Source organism: Salvelinus alpinus, chromosome 23 (genome assembly GCF_045679555.1).
Source record: "Salvelinus alpinus chromosome 23, SLU_Salpinus.1, whole genome shotgun sequence".
Classification (NCBI taxonomy): Eukaryota; Metazoa; Chordata; class Actinopteri; order Salmoniformes; family Salmonidae; genus Salvelinus; species Salvelinus alpinus.
In genome coordinates, this window is record NC_092108.1 from 37,945,535 (window position 1) to 37,964,743 (window position 19,209).

The 19,209-nt window shown below is 44.0% G+C and overlaps 1 protein-coding gene across 2 annotated transcripts in view; it reads right to left on the minus strand.

Moving 5' to 3' along the window:
- Window positions 1–19,209, minus strand: part of LOC139550910 (glypican-5-like) — a 245,809-nt gene that overhangs the window by 83,471 nt on the left and 143,129 nt on the right. For both annotated transcript variants that reach the window (XM_071362168.1, XM_071362167.1), the window contains one exon: window positions 17,724–17,844. In XM_071362168.1, coding sequence (XP_071218269.1) covers window positions 17,724–17,844 — 121 coding nt within the window. The remainder of the gene's footprint in view (window positions 1–17,723; window positions 17,845–19,209) is intronic.

The following is a 19,209-nucleotide window of genomic DNA, read 5'->3' on the forward strand; positions in this document are numbered from 1 at the left end:
AGGTGCACACATGGCCAGAGGGATAATAACTCATAATAGGCACTCCGGTGCTTCATTGTCTGTCTGTATTTCCTCGGTCTCTGCATTGTCACAGAAGTCACATGTACTGTACTCTGTACTGTATGCAGTGCCGGCCCAGCCAATAAGCGACATAAGCGGCTGCTTAGGGCCCCGTGGGCCAGTAGGGGGCACCTAACCAAGAGAGGTCACTAACTTGTTTTGCCCGTGAGGTGGGAGACCCCCAACCACATCTCGCTAAGGGCCCCCAAAAAGCTAGGGCCAGCCTTGACTGTATACTGGTGATTGTGAACTGCACTGCAGTAGTCACGTTCTTGGCTGGGGTTGAAGCTATTGAGATTGGGTAGTGGGTGTAAAGTTTTTTATGGTCATTTATCAAATGGACACTCAACTACTTTCGGTCTACTCTGTCTATTTACCAAGTTCCAGATTTATCGAATCAAATCACTTTATTTAGAGTGAAAATGAGATGGATCTAAAGGGATAGAGTGGTTTAACCTGTACGGTAATGTTAATTGAGCAAGGGCAAGTTTACTAACACCTCGCCAGAAACAACTTACAAACTACACTCAAGTCAATTGTATCTCCTCTGAACTGATGCAGATATAGTGATATACCTTGGCAGCAGCAAGGACAACCTGTTAGTAGATTAGAGCGAGAGAGTAAGAGACAGAGCAAGAGAGAGAGAGAGACTAAGAAATATACTTTTCTTCCTTGGTGGTGGGAAGCGCAATAAACCCATTAACCTGTAATTATGCAAAGTAACCAAATCAAACTGCTAATTCAATAGCCCTATTCATGAGTTGATGAGGAAACAAGCGTCTGGGGCTGAACAGCATATAGCTAGATAACCAACTAGCTCTCACAGTCTCACATCAGAATTACACGTTCATCCATGTTTCTCAAACATCCCATTGTCAAAGTCGCTGCAAACGTCAAATGTCAAAGTGTTTAAGCTTAAGTTTAGGCATTAACTATGAATGCTTAAGGTTATGGTTAAGTTTAGGCATTAACCCTGAAATCTTAAGGTTAGGTATTAACTCTGAATGGTTAAGGTAAGGGTTAATGTTTGGGATAGGGTTAAAACAAATATAAAAACTTTCTCTTGCTGGATTAGAACTTGCAACCTTTGGAATCAAAGGCAGATTGTTCCACTCATGCACCATCCCCGTCCACAACACCCTAGCAAAACTAAAACCGACTTGAAGGTAACAGCGCTCACTGTTGCCTCTAGTGGCCAGTTTCTACGTCATCTCCCAACGTCCTCAGACATGGATGGACGTCTAATACTGACTTGTATCACAGGTAACCTGGCTGAGATAACCCACCGACCAGGTATTATCGTAAAGGTCGACTTTAGGCACGAAAAACTATCCAACTCCGCCCGAAATGGGGTGTGCCTTTGGTGGTTCCACGATGTATCATTCTGGTCATGCGCGCCACGACTGACGTAGCTAGTTCGTTAGCTAAGCCAGCCACTTTAGCTAGCCAGTAATGTTGATGTAATTTCACAGGATTTGTTTTTGGATGGAAGCTGTAGATATCGGTAAGACATGGCACTTCTGTAGCCAAATATCTTACTCATAAATTTTGGGAATTTTTTTTGCATTAAATGAACTGGTATGATGGTGCATTGATCAGTTTAAAGCCGTTATTGTCCAAAGTCGACCTTTAATATCCCTACAACTTCCGAAGACATTATACACAACACTATTCCTGCTAATGTGTGTGTGCGTGTGTGTTACAACACCGTTTGGCCCAGTCGTCTTTAAAGCCCCCTTTAATTAATGAGAAAATCAAGTAAATTAATTAAACGCCGTGGCAACCGCCTTCACAATGACGGTGGCGACTCGTTAACTGGCGGCATTCCAAAATGTTGTGTTTTTGTTTGTGTCGGGATGCATGGTTGTTTATTACCGTCCCAATCTCAATGGAGCAGGACTGGTTTGAAAGCGCAGTAAAGTTCATCGTGATATAGCAGCTATGTGGAGGCAAGGCCCATATTCTCATTCCACCTAAACTGTATTCGGGTGTGAGGAATATTCTAGATAAAGCCTTTCAATAATATGATTTTATAGGGGCTTTTATATGGTATTATTGACGGGATAGGCTTCCCTCTGCCTATGTGCCCTGTTCTGAAAAGGGACTGTGGAAGTACTAGAAAGTAACATTTCATGCCCATGACATCAGTTTGCTGCCCACGATGCCCAGTTTGATGCCAACTACAAGTCCCCAGTCTTCCTCAGACATTATAAGGTGAGGAGTTTTCCCTGACCACAAGATCTTACTGGGAAAAACTCCAGTCCCTTCTCATGTGTATCATGACAAGGACAATTCCAAGAAAAAAACAAGAACTAGCGCTAGGCAATGTGGTGCTACATTCCAAAGGACAGGGAACAATTTCTACTTTGGCGATGGATCAATAAAGCTATTTGGATTCAACGCCACTGTGAAGGAGGGATAGGAAATAGAGGGCTTACTTCCTGTTTGATGTCGTCAACGACAATCTTCAAAAGTAACAAACCACAAATATGAATCTCCCGATTGGTCATGCTGCAAGGTGCACCTAAGTTGCGCACCAATAGACTTCAGAGGAATCAAAAATGCATTCTTCTGATTGGTCACTCTGTAAGGTGCAGCTATAGTGCGCCGGCCACCCTGGAAACAAAGTGTATACCACATGGGCGAGACTGAGATCCTCATGCTTAGCTTTAGCCCTTAGATCTCATGCCAAGCGTCAGCAGCACCTACAACATGGGATCTGTTCTGCTCTACTCTGTTCTGTTCCAACATGTTTCTCCCTGCTCCTGTTCTTGGCATAACAGACAATGCTCCAGTTGTTCTGATCTTGACTCAAGTTGGCTGTGGACACGGTTTACTGTTCCTTGCTGTTATGTATGCAGCCTTCTCCATCACTACGTCCCAAATGGCACCCTGTGGCGTACTTGACCGGGGCCCATAGGGCTGTGGTAAAAAGGAGTGGTCTATACAGGGAATAGGGCTTCATTTGGGACGCGGGCCATGTAGAGCACAGGGCAGAGCAATGTTAGCAGAGTGTTATGAGTGAATCAGTGATGAGGATGTTGGAGAGAGATGCAGCACGGTCAGAGCTGCAGGGGTGGGTGTGTTCATCTGTCTGATCACAGTGACTCACTTGCTATGATGTGTTTGTACTTTTTAGATCTTGGCCGTGGGATTGGCTCTTGGTTCGCAAACTGTTTTAATGAATATTACATAACTGTTAAACGCGTTACTAACACGTGGCGATCTTCTGCGTCGACTCTTAGCTATCAGTGCAAGCCAACCCGCTGGGCACAGACGTCCGTTCAACATCTAGCTTTGAATTGCATTTGGTTGAGTTGTCAACTAACGTGAATTCAATGTGAAATCAACAAAAAAAATTCACCATGTCATTGGATTTAGGTTAAAAGATTAAAAGCCCTTACGTTGATGACTTTTTGCAAATCTATGAGATGACGTGGAAGCAACGTTGATTCAATCAGTTTTTGCCCAGTGGGAAGATTTAATCCCATATGATCCACAAGCTGAAGGATATGAAGCCTCTTTAGAGTATTGAGACAGCTAGGGCTGTGACGATTATGGAATTAGGTGGAATGATTCATTGTCATGCAAATGGGAAAGGTTATTGTAATAATTGTGATTTTTGTTGAAAAATGTCTTGATCTTGTAATGCATCATAATGCATCTTTGAACATTTGCTTGGACATGCCTAATATACAATAATTGTGCCAGTCTTAGACAGCCAGTGTATGTATCTAGGGCCAGTCTATGACATGGCAGAGTGGACATAATCGCTTTTATATGCCGTAAAAGTTGCCTGTCCTGTTGCTCTGCACTCCACCATGGCTACCATGACGACCAACACATAGAGGAGGGAAAGAGAATGGTGGGAAGAGAGGAGAGAGAGAGATAAGGAGAAGAGGAGAAGAAAAGGAGGAGAGGAGAACAGAAAATAAGGGCCCAAAGGTGGGTGAGAGAGGGTGGAAGAGTGGAAACAAAAAACATGTCAGTCTGTCTCTCTCCCCCCCAGTAGAAATACCCTGGCATCCGAGGACAAATCAGGTATTTAGTCTCATAAGGGCTTTCAATTTAGAGCTAACTCCTCACAAATATGCAATATATTCTCATTCACTCTGTACCCCCCCCACCCTCTCCATCTCTCTTTTCTTCAAAAACATTCTTTAGTCTGAGATGAACAGGCAGCTCCGGAGAAATGTATGTGTGTGTGTGTGTGTGTGTGAGAGTGTGTTTATCCTATTCAGACTGAAGACTGCGTTGCCAGGAGTTACCAATCCCCTTCTTAAGAAGAGTTTACATGGTGAGAGGAGGGGACTGACAGAGAAAGATGCTGACTCGATGTGTGTGTGTGTGTGTGTGTGTGTGTGTGTGTGTGTGTGTGTGTGTGTGTGTGTGTGTGTGTGTGTGTGTGTGTGTGTGTGTGTGTGTGGGGGGGGGGGTGTGGGTGGGTGTGTGTATGCGCTCGTGTGTGTGCGCATGCTAACGCAAGTGTGTGTGTGTGTAAATCACTCTAAAGCACCCCAGCGGGGGGCTAAAGACACATTCCAGTTTTTTATGAGAAACGGGCAGAGAATATTGATATTGTGACCAGGCTCAGCGGGTAGCAGGCCAAAGCAGGCCCTACTTCACACAGTGAGGGTAGAGAACAGCAGAGGGAGGGGTTTCCCACCCCACATCACAGGGACAATGGCAGAGCAGGGAGTCAGGCTGTAGTTCTACAGACATCCTAAAGTCATGACTGGTATTTCAACAGGGTGTGAGTGATCTGAACTTCCCACATAAAGTGTGTGTGTGTGTGTTTGTACGCACAACTACAGTTGAAGTCAGAAGTTTTCATACACTTACGCTTGGAGTCAATTGAACTCGTTTTTCAACCACTCCACAAATTTTTTGTTAACAAACTATAGTTTTGGCAAGTCGGTTAGGACATCTACTTCGTGCATGAAGTCATTTTTCCAACAATTGTTTACAGACAGATTATTTCACTTAAAATTCACTGTATCAATTCCAGTGGGTCAGGAGTTTACATACACTAAGTTGACTGTGCCTTTAAACAGCTTGGAAAATTCCAGAAAATGATGTCATGGCTTTAGAAGCTTCTGATAGGCTAATTGACATAATTTGAGTCAATTGGAGGTGTACCTGTGGATGTATTTCAAGGCCTACCTTCAAACTCAGTGCCTCTTCGCTTGACATCATGGCAAAATCAAAAGAAATCAGCCAAGACCTCAAAAAAGAATTGTAGACCTCCACAAGTCTGGTTCATCCTGGCGAGCAATTTCCAAATGCCTTAAGGTACCACGTTCATCTGTACAAACAATAGTACGCAAGTATAAACATCATGGGACCATGCAGCCGTCGTACCACTCAGGAAGGAGACGCGTTCTGTCTCCTAGAGATGAACGTACTTTGGTGCGAAAAGTGCAAATCAATCCCAGAACAACAGCGAAGGACCTTGTGAAGATGCTGGAGGAAACCGGTACAAAAGTATCTATATCCACAGTAAAACGAGTCCTATATCGACATAACCTGTAAGGCCGCTCAGCACGGAAGAAGCCACTGCTCCAAAACCACCATAAAAAAGCCAGACTACAGTTTGCAAATGCACATAGGGACAAAGATCGTACATGTTGGAGAAATGTCCTCTGGTCTGATGAAACAAAAATAGAACTGTTTGGCCATAATGACCATCGTTATGTTTGGAGGAAAAGGGGGGAGGTTTGCAAGCCGAAGAACACCATCCCAACCGTGAAGCACAGGGGTGGCAGCATCATGTTGTGGGGGTGCTTTGCTGCAGGAGGGTATTGTGCACTTCACAAAATAGATGGCTTCATAAGGACGGGAAATTATGTGGATAGATTGAAGCAACATCGCAAGATATCAGTCAGGAAGTTAAAGCTTGGTCGCAAATGGGTCTTCCAAATGGACAATAACCACAAGCATACTTCCAAAGTTGTTGCAAAATGGCTTAAGGACAACAAAGTCAAGGTATTGGAGTGGCCATCACAAAGCCCTGACCTCAATCCTATAGAACATTTGCGGGCAGAACTGAAAAAGTGTGTGCGAACAAGGAGGCTTACAAACCTGACTCAGTTACACCAGCTCTGTCAGGAGGAATGGTCCAAAATTCACCCAACTTATTGTGGGAAGCTTGTGGAAGGCTACCCGAAATGGTTGACCCAAGTTAAACAATTTAAAGGCAATGCTACCAAATATGAATTGAGTGTATGTTAACTTCTAACCCACTGGGAATGTGATGAAAGAAAGAAAAGCTAAAATAAATCATTCTCTCTACTAATATTCTGACATTTCACATTCTTAAAATAAATTGGTGATCCTAACTGACCTAAGACAGGGAATTCTTACTAGGATTAAATGTCAGGAATTGTGAAAAACTGAGTTTAAATGTATTGGGCTGAGATGTATGTGTAACAGTATAGCTTCCGTCCCCACATCGGTTACACCTTTTGACCGCAGCAACCAGTGATCCGGGTCAACAGCATCAATGTAACAGTATAGCTTCCGTCCCTCTCCTCGCCCCAACCTGGGCTCGAACCAGGGACCCTATGCACACATCAACAACAGTCACCCACGAAGCATCGTTACCCATTGCGCCACAAAAGCCACGGCCCTTGCAGAGCAAGGGGAACAACTACTTCAGGTCTCAGAGCGAGGGACGTCACCGATTGAAACGCTATTAGCGTGCACCACCGCTAACTAGCTAGCCATTTCACATCGGTTACATATGTAAACTTCCGACTTCAACTGTAGCTCTCACAGTCTCACATCAGAATTACACGTTCATCCATGTTTCTCAAACATCCAATTGTCAAAGTCGCTGCAAACGTCAAATGTCAAAGTGTTTACTTAAGGTTAAGTTTAGGCATTAAGTCAGAATTTTTAAGGTTAGGGTTAACGTTTGGGAAAGGCTTAAAACAAAAATCTCAAAAACAACTTTCTATCGCTGGATTAAATCTAATTACACACACACACACACACACACACACACACACACACACACACACACACACACACACACACACACACACACACACACACACACACACACACACACACACACACACACACACACACACACACACACACAGACAGAGGCAGATGCTTAGCCCATCCGCCATCCCCATCCACAACGCACTAGAAAAACTGAAACCTACTTGAAGGTAACAGCACTCACTGTTGCCCCTAGTGGCCGGTTTCCAAGTCACCTCCCGGCGTCCTCAAAAAAGGATGGACATCGAATACTGGCTTTTATCACAGGCTGTGTATGTGAGTGTATGACAAGACCGCCCTGATAACTTCAGCACCATCACCTCATCAGGAGCAGGGAATGACCCGGTTTGGCCCGCCAAAGAAACAAGTGGAAGAAAGGGTAGAAGGAGAGAAGGATAAAAAGGGAAAAAGTGACAATAATAATCCCTAAAAAAGTCTGCAGAAGTCCTTTCTTCCCTGGCTTCCTCTCTTCCCTCATCTATTCTCACATTCTCTCCATTTTCTCAGGGACAGATTCTATTGCCCTGACGCCACTGTCTCCATGATAAAAAAATGAAAAGTGTGTGTAGTGTGTGTGTGTGTGTGTGTGTGTGTGTGTGTGTGTGTGTGTGTGTGTGTGTGTGTGTGTGTGTGTGTGTGTGTGTGTGTGTGTGTGTGTGTGTGTGTGTGTGTGTGTGTGTGTGGAAGCCTGACCAAAGAGAGACGGCCAACAGAATCATATTTTCCATGCATGTGTGGGCGTGGGTGTGTGTAATTAGATTTAATGTTGGCTCAGTGGATTAATGCTATGTAATACACTCGAATATGGCCAGGGGGCCACCAGGGACAATTTAACACTGCTACAGTAGAAAGACTTGGAGCAGGGGCAGTATATCAAGCCATCAGTTCCCCTCTGTCCAAGTTCTTATTCATTGTTATCTAAAAAGGCTAAACTGATCCTAAATCTGCACTGCTACTCTGAGACGTTAGATACATACGACCCCAGAGGATAGAAGGAAGCTGTGGATGATTTAGGTAGCCAGGGTAGTATGAGGCCCACATTGGGATTTAGCCAAAGGGATACTTCGGGATTTTGGCAATGAGGCCCTTTATCTACTTCCCAGGAGTCAGATAAACTTGTGCATACCATTTGTATGTCTCTGTGTCCAGTACGAAGGAAGTTTGAGCTAGTTTTGCGAGCCAATGCTAACTATGCATGCTAGCAGATAAAGGGCCTTGTTGTCAAAATCTCTAAGTATCCCTGTTAATAATACATGCAATGCTCTCTGCTGCTGTCCACAGCAGGCTATAGATTTCAGGCCTGACTTCAAACAGAGAGATGGTATTCCCTGAGGCTGGGATTCCAAGGGGCCCCTGACATGGAATACTGCCGGGCGGTCACTGAGGGGGTGATGAAGGGACAGGGGGTTTATGGTCGCCCCTCTGGGTGTCTTCTATTCAGACCCTAGGGGCAGGCTGGGAATATGAAGAGGAGATGGCTCTCTGCTTTTATCTCTTTTAATGAGGCTGGAGTTTGTGTGTGTGAACTTTGCTAGCTCGCATGATGAGTAAGCTTGCCTGACACCTGAAGACTTGCACAGGTGACCTTGGTTTGAACCCTGGTCGGGTGTGTGTTAGTGTGTATCTATCCCTCTCTCCAATCTCTCTATCCCTTTCTATGATGTCTAAGTGGCATTTAATAAGCATCGATAGCGAACCTCACACTAGAACAAACCGCTTATATACTGAACAAAAATATATACGCAACATGTAAAGTGTTGGTCCCATGTTTCATGAGCTGAAATAAAAGATCCCAGAAATGTTCCAGATGCACAAAACCTTATTTCTCTCAAATGTTGTGAACAAATTTGTTTACATCCCTGTTAGTGAGCATTTCTCCTTTTCCAAGATAATCCATCCACCTGACAGGTGTGGTATATCAAGAAACTGATTAAACAGCATGATCATTACACAGGTGCACCTTGTGCTGAGGACAATAAAAGGCCACTCTAAAATGTTTTGTCACACAACACAATGCCACTTTTTCAGAGGGGTTGGGTTAACTTCTTTGGGACTGGGGGCAGTATTGAGTAGCTTAGATAAAAAGGTGCCCAGAGTAAACTGCCTGCTACTCAGTCCTAAAAGCTAGAATATGCATATAATTAGTAGATTTGGATAGAAAACACTATGAAGTTTCTAAAACTGTTTGAATGATGTCTGTGAGTATAACATAACTCATATGGCAGGCAAAAACCTGAGAAAAAATCCAACCAGGAAGTGCGAAATCTGAGGTTTGTAGTTTTTCAAGTCATTGCCTATCGAATATACAGTGTCTATGGGGTCATATTGCACTTCCTAAGGTTTCCACTAGATGTCAACAGTCTTTAGAACCTTGTTTGATGCTTCTACTGTGAAGGATGAGGGAATAAGAGCTGATTGAGTCAGGGCGCTCACGTGAGAGTTAGCTGCGTTCAATCGCATTTCTACAGACAAACATTGAAACATTATTGAAGATTTATGATAAAAAAAACATCCTAAAGATTGATTTTATACTTCGTTTGACATGTTTCTACGAACTGTAATATGACTTTTCGTCTGAAATTTCGCCTGGACTTGCCCGCGCCTCGTGAGTTTGGATTGTGTACTAAACGCGCGAACAAAAAGGAGGTATTTGGACATAAATTATGGACTTTATCGAACAAATCAAACATTTATTGTGGTACTGGGATTCCTGGGAGTGCATTCTGATGAAGATCATCAAACCTAAGTGAATATTTATAATGCTATTTCTGACTTCTGTTGACTCCACAACATGGCGGATATCTGTATGGCTTGTTTTGTTGTCTGAGCGCTGTACTCAGATTATTGCATGGTGTGCTTTTTCGGTAAAGCTTTTTTGAAATCTAACACAGCGGTTGCATTAAGGAGAAGTGGATCTAAAATTCCATGCATAACAGTTGTATCTTTTAGCAATGTTTATTATGAGTAATTCTGTAAATTGATGTGGCTCTCTGCAAAATCACCGGATGTTTTGGAACTACTGAACATAACGCGCAAATGTAAACTGAGACTTTTGGATAGAAATATGAACTTTATCGAACAAAACATACATGTATTGTGTAACATGAATTCCTATGAGTGTCATCTGATGAAGATCATCAAAGGTTAGTGATTCATTTTATCTCTATTTCTGCTTTTTGTGACTCCTCTCTTTGGCTGGAAAAATGGCTGTGTTTTTCTGTGACTAGGTACTGACCTAACATAATCGTTTGGTGTGCTTTCGTCGTAAAGCCTTTTTGAAATCGGACACTGTGGCTGGATTTACAACAAGTTTATCTTTAAAATGGTGAAAAATACTTGTATGTTTGAGGAATTTTAATTACGGGATTTCGGTTGTTTTGAATTTGGCGCCCTGCAATTTCACTGGCTGTTGTTGAGGTGGGACGCTAGCGTCCCGAATATCCCAGAGAGGTTAAATGCGGAAGACACATTTCAGTTAAATGCATTCAGTTGCACAACTGACTAGGTATTCCCTTCTCTCTCCCACTCTCACAGATGTCTCAAGATTTGAGGGAGCGTGCAATCGACATGCTGACTGCAGGAATGTAGTACGTCCAACCGGCCTCACCAGTAACCACGCCAGCCCCAGGACCTACACATCCGGCTTCTTCACCTGCGGGATGTTCTGAGACCAGTCACCCGGACAGTTGATGAAACTGAGGAGTATTTCTGTCTGTAATAAAGAAAAACAAATTCTAATTGGCTGGGCCTGGTTCCCAATTGGGTGGACCTATGCCCTTCCAAGCCCACCCATGGCTGAGCCCCTGTCCAGTCATGTGAAATCCATAGATTAGGGCCTAATTAAATATTTAAATTGACTGATTTCCTGATATGAACTGTAACTCAGTAAAATCGTTGAACGCCGGTTGCGTTTATATTTTTGTATACAACTGAGATTGTATACAACTGAATTCTAAAATCAGACACAAACAAGTGAAATCGGGATATATTTCTGATATGGAGTGCTGACGCCCTCACTGCTATTTGCCTATTCATGATCCCAAAACCCACACAAGCCTCTCTTGGCTTCAATATACACTGCCTACCTGCTGCTGCTCTGAGCAACAGAATATTAACTTTATGAAAATAAAATAACATATTGGCACATGCCACTGGTTCAGGTGTTGGAACAGACAAATAACAGAAACAAAAGAAGGAGGACTCTAATATACTCCCACTGAGGTTTATTAAAACACACAAACACACAAAAACGTCGACAGTGGATAAAAACGGGGAGTGAAACATTGTCTGTTTTTGTGTCTCCAATAACCCACTGGGACAGTACATCACAGATGCAGATATTTCTCGGAGACCTTTGAACTCCCGGTGCCAGTGAATGTCTCATATGATCCACTCCGGGGCTGCAGGGTTTCAGAAGCACTAGTTCTACTGTAAAGGCTAGCTCAATCATCAAATGGAAAGAATCTGTCCCTCCCTTCGACTGGCTGCCAGCTCAACTAACGTTACAGTCTATTTGTCACATCTCGGGCCTCAAGGCATTTGAGGTTTACTATAATAAAAGGTTTAATAACAATACGATCATTTACGGTGGAGGAGGCTTTTGTTCAGTCAGGGTGACCTACCGTAGGGTTAACAATGTTTAACCTATAAGCAGTATTCAGTATGTCTGCCGTACAGAAATACAACCCAAAACGATGGTGGTATTGCAAGAACCATACTCCAATCAGATTTGCTATATGTAACTTTCAGTTTAGTTACCCTGATAAACTGACTGATTGATAAATAGATATTTGCTCTCTGTACTTAAATGTGTGCTATATATTGTGGACCTAGAAGCTAAGAAGTGAATGAGCCATAAGTCAATAGACAGTAGATCCAATTTTGAGGAGACCCAACAGACAGTAGACCAGAAGTCTATTAATCATTCATATAGCTAACAGACCTCTCCCTTTCTTGTCAGAGCCTTGGAGTCGATACACAGACCTATCCCATCCTTTCATCCCAGTCCATCTCACTAAGCACTGCTTTCATCAACCTCGCTAATCACCAAACTGTGTGTGTGTGTGTTCGTTTGTTCGTTTGCTCACACACGCATGTGTGTGTATGTGTGTTCCACTTCCCAATGAAGTGTACTGACGACAGGCAGGGAGGGAGACACATTGACATGGTAATGCTGCTATAGGGAGACACATTGACATGGTAATGCTGCTATAGGGAGACACATGAAACATGGTAATGCTGCTATAGGGAGACACATTGACATGATAATGCTGCTATAGGGAGACACATTGACATGGTAATGCTGCTATAGGGATACACATTTACATGGTAATGCTGCCATAGGGAGACACATGAAACATGGTAATGCTGTTATAGGGAGACACATTGACATGGTGATGCTGCAATAGGGAGACACATTGACATGGAAATGCTGCTATAGGGAGACACATGAAACATGGTAATGCTGCTATAGGGAGACACATGAAACATGGTAATGCTGCTATAGGGAGACACATTGACATGGTAATGCTGCTATAGGGAGACACATTGACATGGTAATGCTGCTATAGGGAGACACATTTACATGGTAATGCTGCTATAGGGAGACACATGAAACATGGCAATGCTGTTATAGGGAGACACATTGACATGGTAATGCTGCTATAGGGAGACACATTAACATGGTAATGCTGCTATAGGGAGACACAGTGTCATGGTAATGCTGCTATAGGGAGAACAGTGACATGGTAATGCTGCTATAGGGAGACACATTGACATGGTAATGCTGATATAGGGAGACACATTTACATGGTAATGCTGCTATAGGGAGACACATGAAACATGGTAATGCTGTTATAGGGAGACACATTGACATGGAAATGCTGCTATAGGGAGACACATGAAACATGGTAATGCTGCTATAGGGAGACACATTGACATGGTCATGCTGCTATAGGGAGACACATGAAACATGGTAATGCTGTTATAGGGAGACACATTGACATGGAAATGCTGCTATAGGGAGACACATGAAACATGGTAATGCTGCTATAGGGAGACACATTGACATGGTCATGCTGCTATAGGGAGACACATGAAACATGGTAATGCTGCTATAGGGAGACACATTGACATGGAAATGCTGCTATAGGGAGACACATGAAACATGGTAATGCTGCTATAGGGAGACACATTGACATGGTCATGCTGTTATAGGGAGACACATGAAACATGGTAATGCTGCTATAGGGAGACACATTGACATGGAAATGCTGCTATATGGAGACACATGAAACATGGTAATGCTGCTATAGGGAGACACATTGACATGGTCATGCTGTTATAGGGAGACACATGAAACATGGTAATGCTGTTATAGGGAGACACATTGACATGGTCATGCTGTTATAGGGAGACACATGAAACATGGTAATGCTGTTATAGGGAGACACATTGACATGGTCATGCTGTTATAGGGAGACACATGAAACATGGTAATGCTGTTATAGGGAGACACATTGACATGGTCATGCTGTTATAGGGAGACACATGAAACATGGTAATGCTGTTATAGGGAGACACATTGACATGGTCATGCTGTTATAGGGAGACACATGAAACATGGTAATGCTGTTATAGGGAGACACATTGACATGGTCATGCTGCTATAGGGAGATATATAGAGCAGTGTGAATGCATCTCCACCCAAAAACAGCTGGGCTGGTGGCCTGCAATCAGAACCCTCTCAGAGCTGCTTCAAGAGACATTAGCTGGATTTACTGAGTGGAGGGGAGAGGAAAGGGAGAGAGAGTGAGGTGACCTTCAGAGAGAGAGAAGGGAGAGGAGGATGATCCTCAGAGAGAGAGAGAGAAGGGAGAGGGGGATGATCCTCAGAGAGAGAGAAAGGAGGGCTGGAATGGGCGAGGCATTTAATGGACCTTTTTATGTGGGGTCAGAGGATTAGAAGGCTCAATGCTTGCCTCCGCGGACGCTCCTCTGAGAAAGTGAAGAGAAAGTGAATGACAGAGTGTGTGTAATAGTGTGTGTGTGTGTCTGTGCCCCGGGTGTAAACAGTGCCCCCTGTGATGCCAGCTGATGCCAACTCAGTGGGCTCTAATAGGAGAATGTCATGTGGAGGTCTGGAGGTTCCATACACTGTCACTTCACAGCACCACTCTGTACAATCCTCTTAGCAACATACACAGCCCTACAGGTTGCCTTGTGATAATGACTTACACATCTCAGATATGGACAGGCTTGTAAAAGTCTGTGTGTGTATGTGTGTGCACCCTCATTTGTGTGTGTTCGCATGTGTCTCTCCTCCCACGTGTGTGTGGGTGAGTGTGTGTTTCTATGTGTGTGCGTGCGTAAATGTGTGTGTGTCCGTGCCTAAGCATATGTGTTTATACATGCTGAGTGAATCCTGGAAAGTGGCTATGGGTAGATTAAACAGTTTGCCACTGGGCAGATTAAACAGGGTGACCCTGCCTGTGCTCTTATCTGGAGTAAACACTGAAGCCCAGACCCTTGTTCGTTCTCTCTCTCTCTCTCTCTCTCTCTCTCTCTCTCTCTCTCTCTCTCTCTCTCTCTCTCTCTCTCTCTCTCTCTCTCTCTCTCTCTCTCTCTCTCTCTCTCTCTCTCTCTCTCTCTCTCTCTCTCTCTCTCTCTCTCTCTCTCTCTCTCTCTCTCGATCAAGGAAGAATTTCTTTAATCTCTTTAAATGTCAACAGCATCGTGGCTCTATCATGGGCTGCCATGGCAATGACCTCTCGCCACTCCAGAATGCATTGCTTCTAACAAACCAAAACCAGCAGAAGAAACACACATCTGAGTGAGTAATATCCAGTCTGAAGCTACTTCTGAAGCCAAAAAGTAAAAGACATTAATCTCTGGGTCATTTTGTTACATAAAGCTTAGTAAATAAGTATACTAAGCTACCAAGCTGCTTGGACAGAACGGACCTAGCGGCACCTTCAATTAACACTGAAGTGTGAAGTCAGATGTGTGAAAACCCAAATGCAGAGGACTTTGAAGCCCCAATGGCTTATCCCTGTCCAGAGGTCATTACAATACAGTACCCCATGGATATTAAAAATAACACCGCACGGAATAAGTACAAAAAAAAGCTCCTCAAGGACAATCCATTGACACTATTTGCTGACTGCTACAAAGAGGGGAACAGACCATCCCCACAGTGCTATAAGAGCACACTAACCCTATGTCAAGAGAGAGGGTATTGTCCCAGGGTGGAAACTCAGAATACTAGACATTGAGGAAAGTGAAACAACCTCTGTCAATGTGTACAAGTCTGGGACAGTAATGGTGCAGGGCATCCTCATGCAGTTCCAGCAGGACTTTTACAGGATCATAGAGAGAGCAGAGCAGGAAAAGCTCTCTCTCTGTGACGACTCCTCCATCCTGAGTAAGTCTGATCACACCTCTTCAACCTGTCCTGCAGACGAGGATAGTCACCCCCCCAGCACTGAACACACCCAGGTCCCACAACTGCACTGCTCCTCCATCATTGAGAGGGATACGTTCACAGAGCTGGAGAGAGACGTGGTGGAGCTCAGAGAGCTGGTCCACACAACCCAGACAGAACAAGCCCACAAAACAGACCAGCACAACAACACCTCCCACACAAGACCTGGAGGGCAGAAGGTGGAGATGGACGGCTGTCTGATTGAGATTGTGCACCTCATTGACTCAAATGGCAAATACATTCAAGAGGATAAACTTTATCCCAAACACAAAGTGGCTAAACTCTGGTGCCCAAACACCAGGCATGCCCTGGAGCTGTTGTCAGAGAATAGACTAAGGTGCCCCAGCCACATCATAAATCACACGGGCACAAATGACCCAGCAGGAAAGGGTGGCAACAGCACTCAAGGGAGTGATTGAAAAAGCTTCTTCCACTTTCTTCAACGCACAACTGACCCAAACTTCAGGAAATCCTTGACTACAGTATGTACAGACTCAGTGAGCATGGCCTTGCTATTGAGAAAGAAGACAGGCTATGTGCACACTGCCCTTCCTAACCTTCTGCCAAATATATGACCATATTAGAGACACATATTTCCCTCAGATTACACAGACCCACAAAGAATTCGAAAACAAATCAAATTTGGATAAACTCCCATATCTATTGGATGAAACACCACAGTGTGCCATCACAGCAGCAATATTTGTGACCTGTTTCCACAAGAAAAAGGCAACCAGTGAAGAACAAACACCATTGTAAATACAACTTATATTTATGCTTATACATTTTTTGGTACTTTAACTATTTGCACATCATTACAACACTGTATATAGACATAATATGACATTTGAAATGTCTTTATTCATTTGGAACTTTTGTGAGTGTGATGTTTACTGTTATTTTATTATTGTTTATTTCACTTTTGTTCATTATCTATTTCACTTGCTTTGGCAATGTAAACATATGTTTCCCAAAGCCTCTTAAATTGAAATTGAATTGAGAGAACGAGCGAGGGCGAGAGTGAGAGGCACAGAGAGTGAGAGAAAAGAGAGATGGTCATAAAACAGACGAAGAGAGAGAGGGACAGTGATAGAAGGAGAAGGAGAAAGGAGGGGACAAAGTGAGCGAGGGAGAGAGAGATAAAAGGAGAGAGATAGGCAGTGTGTGTACTATCTGAGGGTATCGAATGCGGGGCCACAAAAGGCCTGGCGGGCAGCGGCGCAACAGAATCTGTCCCGTTTGTCCCCTCAAATGGCCCCTAGGGACCCCTGGGTAATGGGTCCTTTATGCCGGGGCCTTTTCAGGACCTAATCCTCATCTACATAACAACAGTGTCACTTGGAAGCTGCGCTGTGTCATCTCCGCCTGGCCGTCACTCACTACTGACCTTTTGCTCTCTGAGTGTCGCTCTCTCCCGATGTCTGGCTTGCTCTCTCTCTCTGCCGTTCATTTCTTCTCTCTCTCTCTCTCTCTCTCTCTGTCTATCTTTCCATCTCCCTCATTCATCGTTTGCTCCCAAAACAATGTTGGTTTAAGAGAGAAAGACAGTAAACCAGAGGTCAGCTGACAAAATACTACGCCTCAGACGCCATGTCACGGTGTGTTCAATAATCACATAACAGAATCAAACGTACTATAAATGGGCTACAGTATAACCAGAACCATCCAATAGGACCAAACCATTTTCTCCAGTTTTACCTATAGATTGTAGCATCTGTATGATGTTTCACACGTTCCTCCGCTCCTCTTCAACAACTGCCCCGAGGTTAGATTTACAGTACAGTAGGAATCTGCTTTGCTCTCATTGATGGAACACTGTTGTAGGAGACCTGGATCCACCTACAATAATCTCGCCCCACTTCCACCGAATGAAGGTTTGTTCTGTAGATATCACTAGGGGACTAGTTATGCACGGTACCTTTAGAGAGCGTACAGTCTACACGCATACTAGTACAACACACCCAACACACAACAAAAACATGTTCCTTTACACGTGTAAATCTAATTCCCATCGTCTCACATGGAAACTCAATGACAAGAGTATAAACCTGTTGAGTATCAACCGACTACTTTTGCCCGGTCCCAGATCTGTTTGTGCTCTATGTGACTATAGCCAGCCCGGCAGTGGTGCGCCTGTGTGTTAGCGTAACCATGGTAACGGTGTGAGGCCTACCTGGTTGAATCGCTCCAGCCTCTTCTTCACCTCGGCCAGTTCGGGGTTTGGGCTGCGAACTTTGACCTCTGGGTTCTGCTTCTGGGCCTGGAGACCGTTCTCCACCACTCTGCCTGTATAACTGGAGAGAGAGAGAGGATGGAGGGGGCAGAGGGAGAGGGAGAGAGAGAGAGAGAGAGAGAGAGAGAGAGAGAGAGAGAGAGAGAAAGAGAGAGAGAGTGATTTAATTGATCGTTCGCTTGTTGAACGTGTGCAATAAAAACAGCGACATTGCATCACATTACAATCGGGATTATATGTCTACAAACAACCAACCCTCATTCAATATACATCAAAACCTAAACATTCAAAGTGCATAACACTGTAGAATAAATGATCATGTCTCCGCTATATTATTCATAACATTCTCCAACTTAGCCCTTCAAGTCTGTTTTAAAATCTAAAGTAGAACAAAAGCACTTTGGATCCACTCAAAGTGATGAGGACAGTTTGTCCAGCACATTGTCAGCAACCCTGCCTTCTCAGAGAAGCAGGTGGAGCGATCCAAAACAACTTAACAGGGTTATGGGGGTTTGGGTAGAGAAACTCCCATATGTGCTGGCATCAAATCATATGGTGTTTTTCTTCAAGTTCCGGTTGTGTGTGTATAGCGTATGGGTGAGTTCACCTAAGAATGTACTCCAAAATAAAAGCCTATTATCAAGGTGAACTGGATTATGGTTTGTGATCTTAGCAGTGACGTCTTGATAAGGTGCATCTCTACCTCCTCTTCCTCTAGATGGAACAGTGATTCACAGAGTCGCAACAGAAGTATTAAACCTCCCCTAGCTCCACTTCGCTCTTCCCTTCATCTCTCCTCAGAGTGGTTTGCATTGCTAATGCCCTCCCTCTCTCTCTCGCTTTCTCTCTCCCTCTGTGACCCTCTCCTTACTTCTCTCTGCATCGCTCTCTCCTCCCCCTCGGTCTCTCTCTCTCTAATTGCACCTGCAGGTCCTGAAGCCTGTCTGACTTATCCCCACTTCCCCTGACATCAATTATGAATTGAAAAGACAAATGCCTTCCTTTGCTTGGGTTGAAAGGTAAAGAGAGTGTCAGACTGGGCTTTGACTTGGTTGGGGGAGGGGGTGGGATTATTGGCTGGGGAGGGGGTGGGAGTATTGACGAGGTTGTATTCTGATAGACAAAGCTAATTAAACAGGAATATTTTAGAGTGTAGAATAGGGTATCAATGAGAGTTGGGGGTGATGGGATTGGTTGGTGTGTGTGTGTGTGTGTGTGTGTGTGTGTGTGTGTGTGTGTGTGTGTGTGTGTGTGTGTGTGTGTGTGTGTGTGTGTGTGTGTGTGTGTGTGTGTGTGTGTGTGTGTGTGTGTGTGTGTGTGTGTGTGTGTGTGTGTGTGTGTGTGTGTGTGTGTGTAATACCCTATGAAAGTTACCAGGAAGTGACTGCCCCTCAGCCTTGTAGTTTTCAACTTTTGTAGGCTTTTT